Genomic DNA, 20,905 nt, shown 5'->3' with positions numbered 1-20,905 from the left:
ATATATATATATATATATATAGCTAGCCACTGTATCAATAATACTTGAGTGATTAAAAGAATTAAGCTTCTATTCTGAGTTTGGACCAGTCAACAAACAATGTTCAGCTGTTCTGATGAAACATGTTTATTTTGTTTATTCATAAAAGAAACAACAGACGTGGTAAGGATGAAGTATGAGTGAAGCTGAGATAAAATCATCACCAAAAATATTTATTTCTTCTTGTTTCAGTGTGGATGATAACTGGCATGAAGATTCTGATGAAGACACCAAGTTCTTAGTGAATCTGTTCTGTGCTGCAGCAGAGAGAGAACAGCAGACAGGAGAAAAGATACTGGAGCTGTTATCATCAGTCTGCAGCTATGAAACATTTTTTGTTGATTACACAGAAATGGATGATGGCAATGAGGATTTCATTAAATGTAGATGTGATTTCCTCTTGGATCTGTGCTCCCAAGTGAAGGACTGTGAGACTAAAACAGGTCTGAGTCTCCTTCCATCATTGCAGTCAGTTTTCCAGATAGTTTCTCCAGTCTGGATCACAGACCTGTCAGAGACAAAGACCTCCATCCTCCTGGAAGTTCTGAAACTCCAATCAGAGAAGAAACAAATGAAGCTGAAAAATTGCTCACATGAAGAGAGTGAATCAATGGGTTTCCTCCAGTGTCTGCCTTATATCTCACAGCTAAGGTAAAGCCATTCTACTTCATTTTAGTTTAAAATATTATGATTTTCGACTTTAAAGGGCAACTTATCAATCAAAACTTTCAAACCTTTAACATTTAACGTTTATTATTGTCCTTCTGGGAGGATTATAAGGTATTCCTAAGCCATCTGAGAGACACAGGGCCACGGTGTCAGATTTTGAGGTGCTGGTCCTCATCATAGCTGCTTCGCCCTTGGCTGCGAACCGCTCCTGTGAGAGTTGTAGATCATGGCACAACGACTTCATTAGGACCACATCATATGCTAATAGCAGAGATAGAATCCTGAAGCCACTGAACCAGACCCTGTCTGCCCCCTAGCTGCACAGAGAAATTCTGTTCGTAAAAGTCATCAACAGAATCTGTGACAATGGGCAGCCTTGTCGAAGTCCAACTCTCACCCTGAATTGGTCTGAGTTACTGCCTTCAATGCGAACCAGGCTCGCATCATTTGTGTAGGGACTGAATGGCCTGTAATAACATACCCCCAATCCCATACTTAAGGTGCGCTAACCATAGGGTATGCCGTAGAACATGGTCAAATGTCTTCTCCAAGTCCATAAAACACATGTAAACTGGTTGGGCAAATTTTCTTCTTCAGAACCCCTGAATAGACCTTCTAGGGAGGCTGAGGAGTGTGATTCCCTTATAATTAGAACAAACTCTCTGGGCCCCCTTCTAAAAAGTGGAACCACCACCCTAGTCTGCCAATCCAGTGGCACTTCCCCTAATGTCCATGTGATGTTGCAAAGGCATGTCAATCAAGACAGCCCAGCAACATCTAGAGCCTTGAGGAACTCAGGGTGGGTCTTGCCCATCCCCAGACCTCGGTCCCAGTTATGGGCGCCCCCACCCCAGAGTCCCCAGACCTAGCTTTCCCCATGGAAGATGTGTTGGTAGGATTGAGTAGGTCCTTAAAGTATTCCTTCCACCACCTAACGACATCACTAGTTGATATCAGCAGCACTACACCTCCAGTAGGGTTGGGCATCGAGTCTCAAGAATCATTGGAACTTGGACTAACATTCTGATTCTCCCGGAATCATTTAAATTTCGATTTCTAGTTTCTATATCCGAAAGAAGAAGCTGCAGAACAACAACAAAGAAGAATCTGCAGGAAGTGTGTGTACAACCATGGATATTGTGCAGTGTGTCCAAGTCACATGACTGATTTAAATCGCTCTAGCGGGAAAGATACACTCTGTCTGAGACGGACAGACAATTTGTCAAAATTAAAGACTTCAAACTTTACCCCAGTTTTTAAACACTGTCAATAGGCCAGTTTAAAAACTGGTAAATAATTCATGCCACATCTTTTTTCTAAAAATCATTGTCATTTGACGCGTGTTACAGCAAAAGTCAGCAGAAAAGACGAAGAGTCTTAGGGCGAAAACTCCCCCATCCTTCATCTGATCTCACTCTCAACCCTGCTGAACAAACAAACATACACCCCTCTCCATTCTGACTGAAGCTCAAAGCTATTAGTCAAGTGCCAAAAAATCTACAGGAAGAAGAAGAGAGAAGTGCAAAAGTTGAAGAAAGTTTTGGCGGTGACAAAAAAAACAAACAAACAATAACAACAAGGAAAAAAACAGCAAATGCAGGAGTGAGTGATAGGATTTGTGATATTTAGTGTGTTTGGATTTTATAGTTTGGGTATAGTGTAGTGTGTTTAGTATTTAGCCAGTTTTACTGTGTTTGAGTCAAACCAAAGAGGCGATTTTTGAACTTAAAGTTTCAGCTTCTGTTTGGGGTGGAGGACCCAGAGATTATGGCCTCAGCGTAACACTTTAATGCAGTCATAATCAGGTAAGCAAAACAAAAAATGCATCTTATAGTAACACTGAGGCAGCTAACACATTATACTTGAAAGAAAAAGGTGGATCAACTCAAATGAGTTGCTAATTGCTAATGTTAGGCAGATAGTTGACCAGACTCCACAATGTGCTACTCCGTTCACCATAGCATCCAAGGGAAAGAGCATATATTGCCTCCAAAAAGAATTGGAATCGAGAATCGATAGGAACCGTAATTGAAACAAGGAATCTAAATCAGAATTGAAACAAGGAATCTTAATCAGAACAGGAATCGTTCAAATTCAAACGATGCCCAACCTTTACCTCTACTCTAAACAGTGTTGGTAAAGTGTTGCTTTCCTCCCCTCAGTTGCCTGATGCTTTGCCAGAATCTTCTTGAAGATTATCAAGAATCCCTATTCAAGACCTCACCAGGCTCCTCCAACATCCGAGCCTTTACCTCAGCAACAGCCACAGCTGCAGCCCGCTTAGCCCACCGGTACCCCTCAGCTGCCTCTAAAGTCCTACCAGCTAACAAGGCCTGGTAGGACACTTCAGCTTGACAGCCTCCCTTACCTGGGGTGTCCAGGTTCGAGGATGGCCGGCACTAGAGGCACCAACAACCTTGCGGCCACAACTCGGGCATCTGCCTTGACAATAGCAGTGTGGAACATGGCCCACTCAGGCTCAATGTCACCCACCTCAATTGGGATGCAGTTGGAGCTTCAGGGGGTGTGAGTTGAAGTTCTTTCCGACCGGTTCTTTTGTTCCCAGCAAACCCTCACTGCACGTTTGGGGTCTACCAGGTCTGTCCAACATCTTCCCCCGCCATTCAATTCACCACCGGGTGGTGTTCAGTTGACAGCTCTGGTCTTCTCTTCACCCGAGTGCCCAAAACATACGGCCACAGATCAGATGACACGACTACAACATCTATCATTGATCTGCAGCCTAGGGTGTCCTGGCACAATGTGCCCTTATGAACATCGGTGTTTGAACATCGTGTTTGTTATGGACAAATTGTGACTAGCACAGAAGTCGAATAACAGAACACTACTCGGGTTTGGATCAGAAAAGCCGTTCCAGCAAATCACGCCCCCCCAGCTTACACTGTTGTTACCCATGTGGGCATTTGTTTGTTGGAGAGCACCTGGTGATCGGGCCTCTACCCGAATAAGTTAGATGGGCTTGCCTTCCTGTGGGCCCACAACCTGCAGGAGGGGTTGTATTAGTTGAGTGCATAGTGTGCATAGTGCTAAGGGCAGCAGCCAAAGGCAGGAGCCATGGCACTTTGACTCTAAACCCACCCTGACAAGTGTAATTGGGTCATTTCAGGATTAAAGTTTGTGTTGGGATTTAGTAACAATATAAAAACAGTGTTCAGCTGCTCTGATGTTGTTGTATCAGAGAAAGCAATTGTTCTTTATTCTGGTCCTCAAGGATATAAAGAAAATGAGAAAAAAACAGACATGTGAAGAGTTGATCAACCATTTGTAGTTGTATTAATGTAGCTGAAAACAAATCACCATTAAAGGGTTTCTGTCTTGTTCCAGTTTGGATCATCAGTGGTCAGATCTTCCTGAACAAACCAGATTCTTAGTGAATCTGTTCTGTGCAGCAGGAGAGAGAGAGCAGCAGACAGGAGAGAAGACAATGGAGCTGTTATCATCAGTTTGCAGCTATGAAACATTTCCTTTTCATGGCACATTTGTGGATGAAATTTATATTAAATATCGGTGTGATTTCCTGCTGGATCTGTTCTCCAAGGTGAAAGACTGCGAGACTAAAACAGGTCTGAGTCTCCTTCCATCATTACTGTCAGTTTTCCAGTCAACTCCTTCAGTCTGGATCATAAACCTCTCAGAAAGAAAGACCTCCTTTCTTCTTGAAGTTCTGAAACTCCAATTAGAGAAGAAACAAATGAAGATGAAAAATTGCTCACATGAAGAGAGTGAAGTGAGGGGTTTCCTCCATTGTCTGCCTTACATCTCACAGCTCAGGTAAAGTCATCCTACTTCATATGGTTATGCTCTTTTGTGCTTTTACTCACACTCAAAGTGACAGGATGTCCAGAGAAAACTCACTCAAGCATGAGGAGAACATGCAAACTCCACACATAAAGACCCCAGGAGGAAAGTGATCCAGTGACCTTGCTGTGAGGCAACATCTTTAACCACTGGCTCTACGCTCTGCAAGGTTTTTGTGGGTTACCACAGCAGTACAAGAATATAGTCATTATGTATGGATTATTCTTCTAGCTTCATCAAAATATTTTTGTTTTTCATCTTTAACAAGGGATCCCTATTTACCTCCCAGCAGAGACTCAGAACATGCCATAAATCATGGCCAGACAATGAAATTTTGTCCAGTCAATCCAAAATCACAAAATGCATGTTGCCACAATGACAGAAGATAAGGAGGCATTTTAATCCCAACTGTCATTGTGGCAACCTGCATTTTGTGATTTCTGATTGGCTAGACTCGAAACACCATTGTCTGGCCATGATCTAAGGCAAGTTCTGAGTTTCTGCTAGGAGAGAAAAGAGAGAAACAGGGACCTCTTGTTAAAGATGAAAAACAAATATATTTTGAAGCTTGAATAATCCAGACATGATGATTATATTCTTGTACTGCTTTGGTAACCTATGGAAACCGTGCAAAGCGTATAAACTATCATTTCACCGTGAACTACCTTGAAGTATTCCTAAACTTTAGAGTCCTTTAGCCTTTGTAACTGTTTTTTTAATCCACATTGTGTCCATTCATCTTGACATTTTCATTGAGAACAAAATACATCTGCATTAACTCTAAAAGTAAGAATAGTAGGAAACTGTTTGTCTCTTCCCATTCGAAACACATGGACAGAAACACACCTGACCGTAAGTAACCCATCCCCCCATTGCACCAAATGAAATACACCCTCTAGTGGAGATAAACACAGAAAAGCAGATACGTGGCTCCTACACCCATGATAGTTTTTCCATTGACATTTTAGGAACTTCACATCTCCATATCCATTGTCTAACATATTTCCTCAGTGTTTTAAAGAATATATTTGGAAATGGAATGAGTATGGACTGAACAAGATACTGTAATCGAGGTAATATGTTCATTTTTATACAGTTAACTCTGCCAATCAAAGTTAGAGGAAGATTTGTCCATTTCAGCAGATCGTTTTCTATTGTATTGATCAGTGGCATGCAACTGAGTTTATATAGGTTCGTAAGACTGTTGTCAACTGCTATTCCTAAATATTTGAAACCAGTTGGAAGCCACCTAAATTGGCTTGCTTGTTGGTACGCGGTATAGTCAAAGTTTGTCAGAGGGAGAAACTCACTTTTTGTCCAGTTCACCTTATACCCTGAGACTGTACTACAGGTGTTTAAAAGAACCTGTAATTTAGCAAAAGAATTGCCAAGGTTGGTTAGGTATAAAATTATATTGTCTGCCAAAAGATTGATTTTATGGTTTAATTGACTGACCTTGAAACCTTTTATATCTGGATTTGGTTTCATTGTCTCTGCCAGGGGTTTGATGAAAAGCACAAAAAGTTCGGGGAAAAGGGACAACCCTGAAAACTAAACTTGTTTAGGGAGAATACAGATTAGATCTGTCCATTAGTAGTTATTTTTGCTTTGAGATTGTGATAAAGTGTTTTTACCCACTTAATAAAAGAAGTACTAAATCCACATTTTTCCAGGACCATAAAGGAGACCTAATATGCAAAATTCAATTTTTGCATGTTTTTGTACTTCTGTTTGGGTATCAATCAGAACTGATCAGGTAAAATGTCAATATCTGAGACTGATTTTGTATATTAAATGTAATGACCATGTTTTGTAGAGCCCACAGACCTATCCTGACTTGTTCAAGGAAGTATAATAGGTCACCTTTAAATAAATGTAGTCATTCCAGCATTACAAATGCGTTTTCAGCATCTTGTCCTCTAGTATCAGGATTAGGAACCTCTGATATAAAGAAGAGACTTATGAAGAGTTGATCAGCAGAGTGTGGTTGTACTGATGCAGCTGAAAACAAATCTTCATTAAAAGTTTTTGTCTTGTTCCAGTTTGGATCATCGGTGGTCAGATCTTCCTGAACAAACCAGGTTCTTAGTGAATCTTTTCTGTGCTGCGGCAAAACAAGAACAGCAAACAGGAGAGAAGATACTGGAGCTGTTATCATCAGTCTGCAGCTATGAAACATTCCCTTTTCATGGCACATTTGTGGATGATATCTATATTAAATACCACTGTGATTTCCTGCTGGATCTGTATTCCAAAGTAAAAGACTGTGAGACTAAAACAGGTCTGAGTCTCCTTCCATCATTACAGTCAGTTTTCCAGTCAACTCCTTCAGTCTGGATCATAAACCTCTCAGAGACAAAGACCTCCATCCTCCTTGAAGTTCTGAAACTTCAATCAGAGAAGAAACAAATGAAGCTGACAGACTGCTCACATGAAGAGAGTGAAGTCATGGGTTTCATCGAGTGTCTGCCTTATGTCTCACAGCTCAGGTAAAGACATTTTACTTCATATGGTTATTTTAGAATGAAATAAGATGATTTTTGACTTTGTAGGGCAAATCATCAATCAAAACCTACAATTATTGTAAAATTAACATCAAAATTGTGCATTTAAATGTTTTTAAATAATAAAAATGTAATTTTGAAATACACTTTTCTGACTCACAGAGAGCCTGTCATAGTATGTGTTGAAACAGGGCCGTACACTGGGGCAAATACTATATTTATAGTGATGGCTTATTGTCAGACATCACAAGAGATTGACAGCCTGTTGTTTTAGTTGATTATTATTAAAATAGGATTGTTTTGTTTGAATGCATATGTAGCCACTTTTTACAGCGATACAGTTGAGAACGGAGTGAGCCACCAAACTTTCCCAAGTTATGTGGGAAACATGGATGATGTTTGTGAAAGTGAGGAGAGTAGATGACTTCTCACCCACCAAAAATAGTGTACTCTCTTTGAAACTCTTCCTCCATTTGTTTCCATGTTTGTTTGTTTTTTGGCCAAAAAGTTGAAATGAACTGTTTGTCAAAATCCTCAGTATAAATGTTAATTTTTGTCTGGAGTTAATTAATCAAAGTGGTTTACAAGACATTGTATCCTTTTTCTTTGGTTTAATATTTGCTGTGATTGCTTTTAGAACTGAGTGGGTCTGCTGTGGTCACTGTGAGCTATAGTGTGCTGTGTCAATTGAAGCAGACCCTCCAGGATTTTGCGATGTTGCGATCGCAACTATTGACGCAAAATTAAGCAAACCTCGCGAAATCGCAACTTTTTGCAACTTTGCCCAAAACACTGCAACTTTCCCGCAACTTTAACCCAATATTTATTGTTTCTGAAGTGATTCGCCACCGTTTCTGCGGTCTAGCCTGTTCTTTGTGGGTTTGTGTAGTGTGGAATACAAAGTAACCCCAAATAACTCACGAATAAGACACGTGATGTCACATCCTGTTAACATCAGAATGCCGGGAGCATGTAGGAGCAGCGACCGACGCGAAAATGTGCGCTAATGCTTCACATTTGCCCACAAAAATTTCAGCAAAGGACCGCGCAAAACCGTTTCCTACTCAGCTGCACGAGAGTGGGGGGAAGCTGTTTTGCACGTCCTGCAGTGTAATCATCGAACATAAATGCATCGACAAACACTTTGTGTCTGCAAAACATGTGAGGAGAGCTGCAGACGAGGGACAATCCAGAAATGGTCATGAATGTCAGTTTATAAGCTATCAAAGTTCTCAAATAAAGCACCTTTTGATAATGTCAATGTTTGTTGGTAATTATCTTACAAAACTAGTAAGTATTTTTGGTTTATATATTAAAAGTCATAGCTTTTTATTTATTTTAGTAAAAAAAATAATCGCAACTTTTCATCGCAACTTTTAGAAAAAATGCCCCGCAAAATCAGGCATTTTAGCCCGCAACAATCACAAAAAATTCCCGCAAAATCCTGGAGAGACTGATTGAAGGACAACAGCCTTTTCAGCATTATGTCACATTATATTTACTTAAATAAATGCAGCATTCTATGGAGTTCAATTGGTTAAACTCTTTTGGCTTTGCTATGACACAGAGTTGGGTTTTAAGCTTATTAAGAGTTAATTCAGTAAAAAAAATACTGTTAATAGAATCTTTCTAAATTATTATATGCACTGAATAAAACAGAGGGAATAACATGCAATTACATTATAAAGTGATATTTTACAAAAGTATAATAAAGCAAAGAAAAATTAAAGACGTAAATGTCCAATTTTAGCACATCGAAGACTTAGGATCTCAAGTAAATATTTGAGGTTTTCAATAAATGTCTAGAACATAAATTAGGAAGATTTTAAGTTATATACTAAAGTTTTTGTCTCCTGGCCTTCAAATGAAAAGACTAAGCTGTAGTTTATCTATTCACTGTCTGAAGAGAAGATAAGGAAGTATATTAATCCCAGCTGTCTTCATGACAACCTCTATTTGGTGATTTCTGATTGGCTAGACTCAAAATTTGGTTGTCTTACCATGATTTACAGCATGTTCTGAGTCTCCACTAGGTGGAGAAATAGGGATCTCTTGTTACAGATAAAATAACAAATATACTTTGATGAAGCTAGAAGAATAAACCAGACATGATGATTATACAATTGTACTGCTTTGGTAACCCATGGAAACCTTGTAGTGTATAAACCACCATTTCACCGTCAACTACCTTGAAGTATTCCTAAACATTAGAGTGCTTTAGCCTTTGTAATTGTTTTTTAACCCTTCTTGTTTGACACATTAGCAGCCGCAGGCTGCTTTTTTCTCCATGATAATTTGAAAGTCTAAATCAGACAGAGCCAACCAGAATTTGACTGTAACTGGCTAGTTGTGTGGAGAAAAACTCATATTTCAGTTAAAATGTTTAAGAAATTTAAAAAAAATAAATTCATAACAAAATATGTTAGTTGGCATGGTGTTACAGTGGTTAGAGCGGTTGCCTCAGAGATCACAGGATCGTATCTCTCCTCTGGCCATTCTGTTGGAGTTTGCATGTTCTCCCCTGCATGAGTGGGTTTTTGAGTGTGCTCTCACTCTGGGTTTGACTGAGCGCATGAAAGGTTGTTTATCTCATTTGTCTCTACTTGTTCTTGTGATGGACTTGTGACCTGTCCAGGTTATACTTTGCCTCTTACTCAGCGACTGCTGGAGATAGGCACGAGCTCCCCATGACCCTGAACAGAAAAGAAAAAATGGGTAAAGAAAATGGGTGGATGGATTGATAAAAACATTGACAAATTTTGATAGACAAATCAATCATTCATTTTAGTCATTGTCACTTTGTATCTCCACCCACAGATGTATGGCAGATGTGTGGTCAATCAGAAGTAAGGTGAAGCATAAGCTCCTGTTCTTCTGTAAATAGACTTTAGATTGGATGGTTTACTTGCGTAGATTTTTTAAAACCCAGACAGCAAATAAACCCACCTTGACAAGTATAATTGAGTGATTTCAGGATTAGACTTTGTGTTGGAAATTAGCAACATTTAAAAAAAGTGTTCAGCTGCTCTGATGAAACATGTTCAAAATGTTGCTGCATCATATATAGTTGTGGTTCACAACCCTGGTCCCCGAGGACCAAGTTTAAATATAAAGAACACTCATGAGAAGAGTTGATCAACAGAGTGTTGTTGTAATGACGCATGTGAAAAGAAATTATCATTAAATTTTTCTGTCTTGTTCCAGTTTGGATCATCAGTGGCCAGATCTTCCTGAACAAACCAGGTTCTTAATGAATCTGTTCTGTGCAGCAGCAGAGAGAGAACAGCAAACAGGAGAGAAGATACTGGAGCTGTTATCATCAGTCTGCAGCTATAAAACATTCCCTTTTCATGGCACATTTGTGGATGATATCTATATTAAATATCGGTGTGATTTCCTGCTGGATCTGTATTCCGAAGTAAAAGACTGTGAGACTAAAACAGGTCTGAGTCTCCTTCCATCATTACAGACGGTTTTCCAATCAACTCCTTCAGTCTGGACCATAAACCTCTCAGAGACAAAGACTTCTGTCCTCCTGGAAGTTCTGAAACTTCAATCAGAGAAGAAACAAATGAAGCTGACAGACTGCTCACATGAAGAGAGTGAAGTCATGGGTTTCATCGAGTGTCTGCCTTATGTCTCACAGCTCAGGTAAAGACATTTTACTTCATATGGTTATTTTAGAATGAAATAAGATGATTTTTGACTTTGTAGGGCAAATCATCAATCAAAACCTACAATTATTGTAAAATTAACATCAAAATTGTGCATTTAAATGTTTTTAAATAATAAAAATGTAATTTTGAAATACACTTTTCTGACTCACAGAGAGCCTGTCATAGTATGTGTTGAAACAGGGCCGTACACTGGGGCAAATACTATATTTATAGTGATGGCTTATTGTCAGACATCACAAGAGATTGACAGCCTGTTGTTTTAGTTGATTATTATTAAAATAGGATTGTTTTGTTTGAATGCATATGTAGCCACTTTTTACAGCGATACAGTTGAGAACGGAGTGAGCCACCAAACTTTCCCAAGTTATGTGGGAAACATGGATGATGTTTGTGAAAGTGAGGAGAGTAGATGACTTCTCACCCACCAAAAATAGTGTACTCTCTTTGAAACTCTTCCTCCATTTGTTTCCATGTTTGTTTGTTTTTTGGCCAAAAAGTTGAAATGAACTGTTTGTCAAAATCCTCAGTATAAATGTTAATTTTTGTCTGGAGTTAATTAATCAAAGTGGTTTACAAGACATTGTATCCTTTTTCTTTGGTTTAATATTTGCTGTGATTGCTTTTAGAACTGAGTGGGTCTGCTGTGGTCACTGTGAGCTATAGTGTGCTGTGTCAATTGAAGCAGACCCTCCAGGATTTTGCGATGTTGCGATCGCAACTATTGACGCAAAATTAAGCAAACCTCGCGAAATCGCAACTTTTTGCANTTTTAGTTTGTTCTTTATTTTGTTTTTGCTGCCACGTCAGCTTTTGTTTTGTGTTTTGTTATTTAATAAATTATTGTTTGTTAATGAGTCTGCGCTCTGGGTTCGCTGTCGTCACTCCACATCATGACATTTGCGGCATTATGTCACAATATATTCACTTAAATAAACACAGCATTTTGTGGCGTTAAATTGGTTAAACTCTTTTTGCTTTGGTTTGACTCAAAGTTGGGTTTTTTGCTTATTAAGAGATAACTCAACAAAAACAACCGTGTAAATGGAATCCTTCTGAATTATTAAACACACTCATTAAAACGGGGAATAACACGTGCAACTAGATTTTAAGGTTATATTATAAAAAGCATATAAAAGTAAAGAGAAATTAAAGAAGTAAATTTTAGCACACCAAAGACTTAAGAACATTAGTAAATATTTGAGGTTTTAAAGGTTACTGGTTACTTATAAAGGTCCAGAGCAGGGGTGGGGAATCCTGGTCCTCGAGGGCCACTATCCTGCATGTTTTACTTATTTCCCTGCTCCAACACACCCGATTCAGTGGTTAAATTACCTCTCCATGTTTTGCAGAAGCCTGTTAATCACCCATTGATTCAAGTCAGGTGTGTTGGAGCAGAGAAACAAGTAAAACATGCAGGATAGTGGCCCTCAAGGACCAGGTATGCCCAGGCCTGGTCTAGAGCATAAATTTAAGTTATATATTAAAGTTTTTGTCCAAATGAACAGGCAAAAGCTGTATTTCTTTTTGCTGTTTGGAGAGGAGATAAGGAAGCATTTTATTCCAAACTGTCCTTGGCCACTGTTCCAACCTGCATTTTGGGATTTCTGATTGGCTAGACTCAAAATTCCATTGTCTGACCATGATTTATGGCATGTTCACTATAGCAAATATATTTGAGTGAGTTCAGGATTAGACTTAGTGTTGGAATTTAGTAACATTTTAAAAATGGTGTTTAGCTTTTCAGATAAAACATGTTTAACATGTTGCTGCATTATATAGACCATCATGTGTTTCTTTCTTTTTCCAGTTTGGATCATCAGTGGTCAGATCTTCCTGAACAAACCAGGTTCTTAGTGAATCTCTTCCATGCAGCAGCAGAGAGAGAGCAGCAGACAGGAGAGAAGATACTAAAGCTGTTATCATCAATCTGCAGCTATAAAGCATTTCCTTTTCATGGCACATTTTTGGATGATGTCTATATTAAATATCGGTGTGATTTCCTGCTGGATCTGTTCTTCAAGGTGAAGGACTTTGAGACTAAAACAGGTCTGAGTCTCCTTCCATCATTACAGTCAGTTTTCCAGTCAACTCCTTCAGTCTGGACCATAAACCTCTCAGAGACAAAGACCTCCATCCTCCTGGAAGTTCTGAAACTTCAATCAGAGAAGAAAGAAATGAAGCTGACAGACTGCTCACATAAAGAGAGTGAAGTCAGGGGTTTCATCCAGTGTCTGCCTTATGTCTCACAGCTCAGGTAAAGACATTTTACTTCATATGGTTATTTTAGAATAAAATAAGATGATTTTTGACTCTGAAGGGCAAATCATCAATCAAAACCTATAATTATTGTAAAATTAACATCAGGAAATCAAAATTGTGTAATTTCACTGTTTCTAAGCAGCAATAAGTAAGTTTAAAATACACTGTTCTGACACACTAAGAGCCTGTCTTTGCATTTGTTATTGAAAATTGAGCCTACACTGGGGCAACTACCATGTTTGTAATGATGAGTGTTTGTTAGACATCCACCGGGAAATGGCGACCTGTTGTTTTAGTTGATTATTACTAAAATAGGAATATTTTGTTGACAAAAAGACTTTTCTGACAGCGACATGCTGAATTGTGTCACTTTTTGCAGTGACACAGTTGAGATCAGAGTGAGCCAACAAACTTTTCCAAGTTAGGTGGGAAATGTGGAGGATGTTTGATGTTTCACCCTAAAGTGGTCTGAGTTGCCAGCAATGCGAATCAAACTCGCGGCATTTGTGTTGGGACTGAATGGCCTGCAGTAACGAATCCCCAATCTTATACTCCTGGTGCATCCACCACAGGGTACCCCGAAGAACATGGCTAAATGCCTTCTCTAAATCCACAAAAGACTTGTAGGCTGGTTAGGCAAAGTATCATCCCCCCTTCGAGGACCCTAGCAAGGATAAAGAGTTGGTTCAGTGTTCCACATTGGAACGAAACCTGCATTGTTCCTCCTGAATCTGAAGTTTAACAGTTGTTTAGAATCTCTTCTCCAGCACCCTGGAATTAACCTTTCTAGGGAGGCTGAGGAGTGTGATTACCCTATAATTAGAACAAACCTTCCAGTCCCCTTTCTTAAAAAGTGGAGCCACCACCCCAGTCTGCCAATCCAGTGGCACTTCCCTCAATGTCCACGTGATGTTGCAAAGGCGTGTCAATCATGACAGCCCAGCGACATCCAGAGCCTTGAGGAACTCATGGCAAACCTCGTCCACCCCCAGAACCCTGCTGACGCAGACCTTTTAATTTACCTCTGCGAACTTGGTCCCAGTTATGGGTGGCCCCACCCCAGAGTCCCCAGACTCAGTTTCCCCCATTTAGGACATGTTGGTGGGATTGAGAAGGTCCTCAAAGTATTCCTTCCACCACCTGACAGCATCACTAGTAGAGGTCAACAGCACTCCACCTCCCCTTTACATAGTGTTGGTAAAGTGCTGCTTCCCCCGCCTCAGCCACCTGACGGTTTTGCCAGAATCTTCTTGGTGCCAATCAAGAGTCTCTATCCAAGGCCTCACAGAACTCCTCCCACATCTGAGCCTTTGACTCATTGACAGCTATGTCTGCAGCCTGCTTGGCCCACCAGTACCCTTCAGCTGCCTCTGGAGTCCTACCAGCTAACAAGGCCCGATAAGACTCTTTTTTCAGCTTGACAGCCTCTATCACCCGGGGTATCATCCTGGCCCTCAAGGACATAAAGAAAATGAGGAACAAACATGATATAAAGAAGAGACATGTGAAGAGTTGACCAAATCTGTGTAGTTTTATTTTTGCAACTGAAAACAAATCCTCATTAAAGGGTTTCTGTCTTGTTTCAGTTTGGATCATCAGTGGTCAGATCTTCCTGAACAAACCAGGTTCTTAATGAATCTGTTCTGTGCAGCAGCAGAGAGAGAGCAGCAGACAGGAGAGAAGATGCTGAAGCTGTTATCATCAGTCTGCAGCTATAAAACATTCCCTTTTCATGGCACATTTATGGATGATATTTATATTAAATATCGGTGTGATTTCCTGCTGGATCTGTTCTCCAAGGTGAAAGACTGTGAGACTAAATCAGGTCTGAGTCTCCTTCCATCATTACGGTCAGTTTTCCAGTCAACTCCTTCAGTCTGGATCATAAACCTCTCAGAGACAAAGACCTCTGTCCTCCTGGAAGTTTTGAAAGTCCAATCAAAGAAGAAACAAGTGAAGCTGACAGACTGCTCATATGAAGAGAGTGAAATGAGAAGTTTCTTACAGTGTCTGCCTTATATATCACAACTGAGGTAAATAATATCTGTTTATTTCTAATGGTTTTCACTGATCACTATTTATCTTGACTGTTCCCATTTGTGCATTTAAACATTGATTTGCAGTTTACACATTACAGAAAAAATGTTGATTATGGTTTTAATGTCTTTTATTTTAGTGTCTTTTCTCAGTTCACAAAAACTTCAGATGAAACCAGATTCTATATGAATCTATTCAGTTGCGCCGCAAAGAGGGAACAGCAGGCAGGAGAGAAGATGCTGGAGCTGTTATCAACAGTGTGCAGATATAAGTCATTCCCACTTAAATGGAAGTGGTGTGATTTCCTTTTGGACCTGTACATCTATCAAACTAAAAGACGCTTTAGTCTCCTTCCATCATTACAGACAGTTTTCCAGTCAGCTCCTGCAGTCTGGATCGTAAACCTCTCAGAGAGAAAGACCTCCTTTCTCCTGGAAGTTCTGAAACTCCAATCAGAGAAGAAACAAGTGAAGTTGACAGGTTTCACACATGAAGAGAGAAAAGTGAGGAGTTTCCTACAGTGTCTGCCTTACATCTCACAGCTCAGGTAAAGTCTAAATCATCTCATTTAGGTTATTTACTGGATGGCTCATGGTTATTTCACAATTGAATAGACAGACTGTTACAGGAATTATAAGTACTTTAATAAGAATCAGAATTCAGTTTGCTATCAAGCCATAACATTTTTTTTTCTTTCAACTTTATGATTGCACAGCTGTTTACATACAATAAATTGTTCATGAAATTCCATTAAAAATTGTATGCTGCCAACAATAGCTATATGCTGCTAATAGGATTGAAAGCGGGAATAGAGAAGTTGTGGAGAGTCAAGGCCTTAGTGGTGCTAGTGGTCATCATAGTACTTGGAGTAGTGACTCCAGCAGATCCCAGGAACAAAGTCAAAAATCTATGTCCCTGAGTTCAGTTCTAGGAACAGCTAAGATACTGAGCAAAGGCCTCAAGCTTCCAGGCCCAAGGTAGAGGACTCAGGATTGAAGGGAAAAGTAAAGCCACTCATGTGTGGAAAAAGGGCCAAGCTCAGATTTTTTGAGCAGGGAATAGAAAGGAATTGACACCCAACCTCCAGCGACTAGTTGAGAGAACCGTTGCTGGAGATTGTAAGACCTGACACACAAACCTGTGTCCTGTGTCAATGCATGAAAGCCTATACCTCAATGCCACTCATGGATCCTGGCATGTTTAGAACTGTACATTAACAGGACACTAAGCACCTTTATCAAGAACTCGGTGGGTATGTGGATGATAACTACCAAATACCTTCAAAGAATAAGGCATTTCCTGAAGAGCCAGGACCAAAAGAGCCAGGACCAAATACCAAATACCTTCAAAGAATAAGGCAGGTCCTGAAGAGCCAGCTGAATTATAAAAACAAAGTCCAAGCCATCAACATGTGTGCCTCGCCAGTCATCAGACACTGCACTTCTATTATAACTTGGCCAAAGGAGGAGATAGAAGACACTGACATGAAGACAAAAAAGCACCTCACAATGCACAAGGGGTTTCACCCTAAAGCATCCTGTGACAGTACCCTTTAGTGAAAGAAGCGAGACAGAGAAAGACTAGTGAAAATGAAAAGCAATATACAGGATAAAACCTCAGAGGTCCTGGAGTACTTCATTAAGAAATCCCTAATGATGACTGATAAGTGAATGTCTCAGGCAGCAGAAACCCAATGTGGAAGAGGAGGAACAGGATAAACAATCATGGAGAGATAAGCTCCTGTACATCATGTACCATAGGCCGATTGAGGGAAGTGGCTGATGTCAAGAAATCCTACCATTAGCTAAAGAGGGCTGGACTGAAGGACAGCACAGATGCACTAATTATTTCAAGCCCTCAAGCACAAGAGCTGGGGTTTACCATACCAGACATGACCCAAGATGCAGGCTGTGCAAAGATGCCTCTGAGACAGTCCAATACATAATAGCATAATGTAAGATCTGTGCAGGCAGGAAAAGCTTCAATGGAACACCATAACCAAGTGGCTGGAATAGTGTACAGCAGTAGTGTCCAATCCTGGTCCTTGAGGGCCACTAATCAACATATTTTAGTTGTTTCCCTGCTCTTCTGCAGGTCTTTAAGCTCTGCAGATGTCTGTTAATCACTCATTTATTCAAATCAAGTGCACTGAAGCAGAAAAATATCTAAAGCATGCAGAATAGTGGCCCTCAAGGACCAGAATTGAACACCACTGGAGTTCAAAAACATCTGTTTGGAGTATGGACTGGAGGTCTTGCAGTCAAAGATGAAGACTCCACCAAGAGTGGTGGAGAATGACAGGGCTAAGATACTGTGGGAGTTTCAGATCCAGACTGACAAACAAATGACTAATCAACCAGACATTGTGATAATCAACAAGATACAGAAGAAAGCAGTGGTGTTAGATGTCCCAAATGACTGTAATATCAGGAAGAAGGAGCACAAGAAGCTTGAGGAATACCAAAGGCTGAAAGAGTTAGTAGTACCAGTGGTCATCGGAGAAGTCAGTGCTGTGACCCCCAAACTGAAAGAGTGGCTCCAACAGATCCCAGGAACAACCTCAGAGATCTCTGTCCAGAAGAGCGCAGTCCTAGGAACAGCTAAGATACTGTGCAGAACCTTCAAGCTTACCGCCTCCATTTGGGAAGAGGGCAATCTCACAGATTATTTTAAAGTTTATGTATCTACATTAATCTAAAATAGAAAGTACACCCACTTTCATTTTAAGAGTTTTACATGATATAAAAAAATAAAATAATAAAAAATGATCTGGTCTTTACGAGCTTCCTAAATTATTAAAAAAATTAACCAAGTGTAAAAAAACAACAGATTCCTCTGTCATTATTTATTACACAAAAGAGAAAAAAAAATTACCAATGTGAGTGTTGAAAAGTAAGTACACCTTGGCTGCTTCCATAGGAGTTAAGAAGGAACGTAACTTGTGTTTTTATAAAATGAAAAATAGATCAAATAAAGCTGAAATCAAGTCATCACTAATCAAGTAATCAAATTTTGTTTTTATTCCAGTGTTGCTCCTTTGCGATCGAATGTCAAAGATCAGACAAGATTCTTAGTGAATCTGTTCTGTGCAGCAGCAGAGAGAGAACAGCAGACAGGAGAGAAGATACTGGAGCTGTTATCATCAGTCTGCAGATATAAAACATTCCCTTTTGATAACCAATTCATGGATGATAAATATCAGTGTGATTTCCTGCTGGATCTATGCTCCCAAGTGAAGGACTGTGAGACTAAAACAGGTCAGAGTCTCCTTCCATCATTACGGTCAGTTTTACAGTCAGTTCCTGCAGTCTGGATCATAGACCTCACAGAGAGAAAGACCTCCATCCTCCTGGAAGTTCTGAAACTCCAATCAGAGAAAAAAGATGTGGAGCTGAAAGATTGCTTACATGAAGAGAGTGAAGCGAGGAGTTTCCTACAGTGTCTGCCTTACATCTCACAGGTTCGGTGAGTGAATATCATAAATACATGTTGGCATTTTCTTAGTCTCATAGTCTGGTTAGCATTTATTTCCATCATAATACCTTTTGTTGTTAAATGATGTTTCCAGTTTGTGGTGTAGTTACAGTGTGGTCATAGAATATGATAAGAGTCGTCATATTCTGTGACCATCTAGATTTCAATAATTGTCATATCAGTGGTCAAATGTTACGTTTTATTTACTTTACTTTAGTTGTTTCATGTTATTACTGCTGATTACTGTATTTTCCAGACTATAAGGTGCACTTAAAAGCTTTCAATTTTCTCAAAAAATGACAGTGCGTTTTATAATCCAGGGTGCCTTATATATGTAAGAAGTCGTGATGGTTTAGTACAACTTTGGTAAACTACAAAGCCGCACCGTTCGCAGCATTAAGGCTCCGTTATAGTTGCGCTTTGTATTGTCGCAGGGCTCCGTGCAGATCTTAGTCCAGACTAAGACACAGTTACACCTTCAAGTAAGTGGGATCAAATTTGCCTTTGGAGAGAGATGGGCCATCATCTTACATGCGTCAATGCTGTTAATCCACTGCTCCCCCCAAAAAAGGCTGCTGCTCGATTTTGTGTTAGAAGTAAAAATATTTTAGAAGTAGTTAAAAAGGTTGTAAAAGGTAGTGAATTCAACTATGATTCCTGTATTAACCCTGATTCTGTGATGCAAGAGTAGCCATGACAGAGTTTCTGCCTTACATTTGGGATTTATGGGAACCAGAGTGTTGTTAAGAGAAAATCCTAATTAGCTAATTGACCAGTTTTTGTGGGTTTTTCTAGATAAATCTATAGTTTCCGTTTTCATCATTTAAAAACAAAGCGGCTCTTAAGATCAAGACACTGCAGTTCAATTGCTTCTGAAGTGAAAATTACTTTAAATCTAGAACTATACAGTCATGGTCAAAAGTGTTGACACCACTAAAGTTTTTCCAGAAAATGAAGTATTTCTCCCAGTACATTATTACAATTACACGTTTATGTCCTTTGTGTGTGTTAGAACAACACAAAAAAAAAACAGAAAAAGAAGACAAAATTGATATAATTTCACGCAAAACTACAAAAATGGGATGGATGAAATTATTGGCACCTTTAACTTAATATTTGGTTGCACACCCTTTGGAAAAAAATAACTGAAACCAGTCCCTTCTTTAATGGTGTATGCATTTAAACTCACTTGTAAAACCTCTGATTTGAATACACTAGTAGTTGTAAAATGCTGTTGATGACAAAATTCTGAATATCTAAATGTTTGACACATGCAAGAAAGCCACTGTTGAACTGCATGCCACTGAGGTCAAACTTTATTTGTTCTTGTTTCAGCTTTAGCCACCAGTCTACAAAGCTCTCGGATCAAATCTCATTCTTAGTGAATCTGTTCTGTGCAGCAGCGGCGATAGAAGAGCAGACAGGAGAGAAGACAGTGGAGCTATTGTTGTCAATCTGCAGATATGAAAAGTTCCTATTTAAGAATAAATACAGGTGTGACTTCCTGTTGGACCTGTACTCCCAGATGAAAGACTGTGAGACTAAAACAGGTCTGAGTCTCCTTCCATCATTACTGTCAGTTTTTCAGTCAGCTCCTTCAGTCTGGATCATAAATCTCTCAGAGAGAAAGACTTCCATCCTCCTTGAAGTTCTGAAACTCCAATCAGAGAAGAAACAAGTGAAGCTGAGAGACTGCTCACATGAACAAAGTGAAGTGAGGAGTTTACTCCAGTGTCTGCCTTATGTCTCACAGCTCAGGTACTCTACTTCTACTATTATATAAAAAAGATTCTCCAAATATTCTACCTCCACACATTATTGTGAATTTATAATTATAAATATATCTGTGTTGATTTTACTAATCAGACGTTGTAAATAAGTTTTTTATGTTATATTTCAGTTCAATTTCAAGTATATTGTTTTAAAAACAGAAACATTGTTCCTTACATTTATTTCAACTATTTTAGTTGCAGCTATTTGAGTGTAACACTGGTTTTACATGTATGATCAGTTTTTTTAACCCAAGTTTCTAATATACATACAACCCCAAAACTAAAGCTGAAGACCTCGTGAAGATGCTGCTGAAGCTGGTCAGAGAGTCATTATCCACAGAGAAACAAGTCCTGAACCAACATGGACTGAAAGGAAACTCAGTGAGGAAGAAGCCATTACTCCCAAAGCAACATAAAGAAGACAGATTACAGTTTCTATATATGCACAGGGACAAAGAGCTTCATGTTTGGAGACATGTCCTGTGGTCTGATGAAACTAAAATTGAATTGTTTGGACATAATGACCATCGTTACATTTGGAGGAAAAAGGGGGAAACTCGTTAGCCTGAAAACACCATCCTAGCTGTAAAGTATGGGGGTGGAAGCATCATGTGTGGAGTGTTTTGCTGCAGGAGGGTCTGGTGAACTTCATAAG

At 39.5% G+C, this 20,905-nt stretch overlaps 1 protein-coding gene across 2 annotated transcripts in view; it reads left to right on the top strand.

Annotated features, from left to right (window-relative positions):
• The window catches only part of LOC108242152, a 54,847-nt gene that overhangs the window by 17,636 nt on the left and 16,306 nt on the right, over nt 1-20,905 (top strand). For both annotated transcript variants that reach the window (XM_025008207.2, XM_017426804.3), the window contains 9 exons: nt 232-690; nt 4,054-4,500; nt 6,570-7,016; nt 10,236-10,682; nt 12,516-12,962; nt 14,554-15,000; nt 15,144-15,551; nt 18,032-18,469; nt 19,814-20,236. In XM_025008207.2, coding sequence (XP_024863975.1) covers nt 232-690; nt 4,054-4,500; nt 6,570-7,016; nt 10,236-10,682; nt 12,516-12,962; nt 14,554-15,000; nt 15,144-15,551; nt 18,032-18,469; nt 19,814-20,236 — 3,963 coding nt within the window. The remainder of the gene's footprint in view (nt 1-231; nt 691-4,053; nt 4,501-6,569; nt 7,017-10,235; nt 10,683-12,515; nt 12,963-14,553; nt 15,001-15,143; nt 15,552-18,031; nt 18,470-19,813; nt 20,237-20,905) is intronic.

The sequence above is a fragment of the Kryptolebias marmoratus genome, linkage group LG23, assembly GCF_001649575.2.
Source record: "Kryptolebias marmoratus isolate JLee-2015 linkage group LG23, ASM164957v2, whole genome shotgun sequence".
Taxonomy (NCBI): Eukaryota; Metazoa; Chordata; class Actinopteri; order Cyprinodontiformes; family Rivulidae; genus Kryptolebias; species Kryptolebias marmoratus.
Note: the sequence above shows the minus strand (reverse complement) of the source record. Positions and strands in the feature narration are given on the sequence as shown.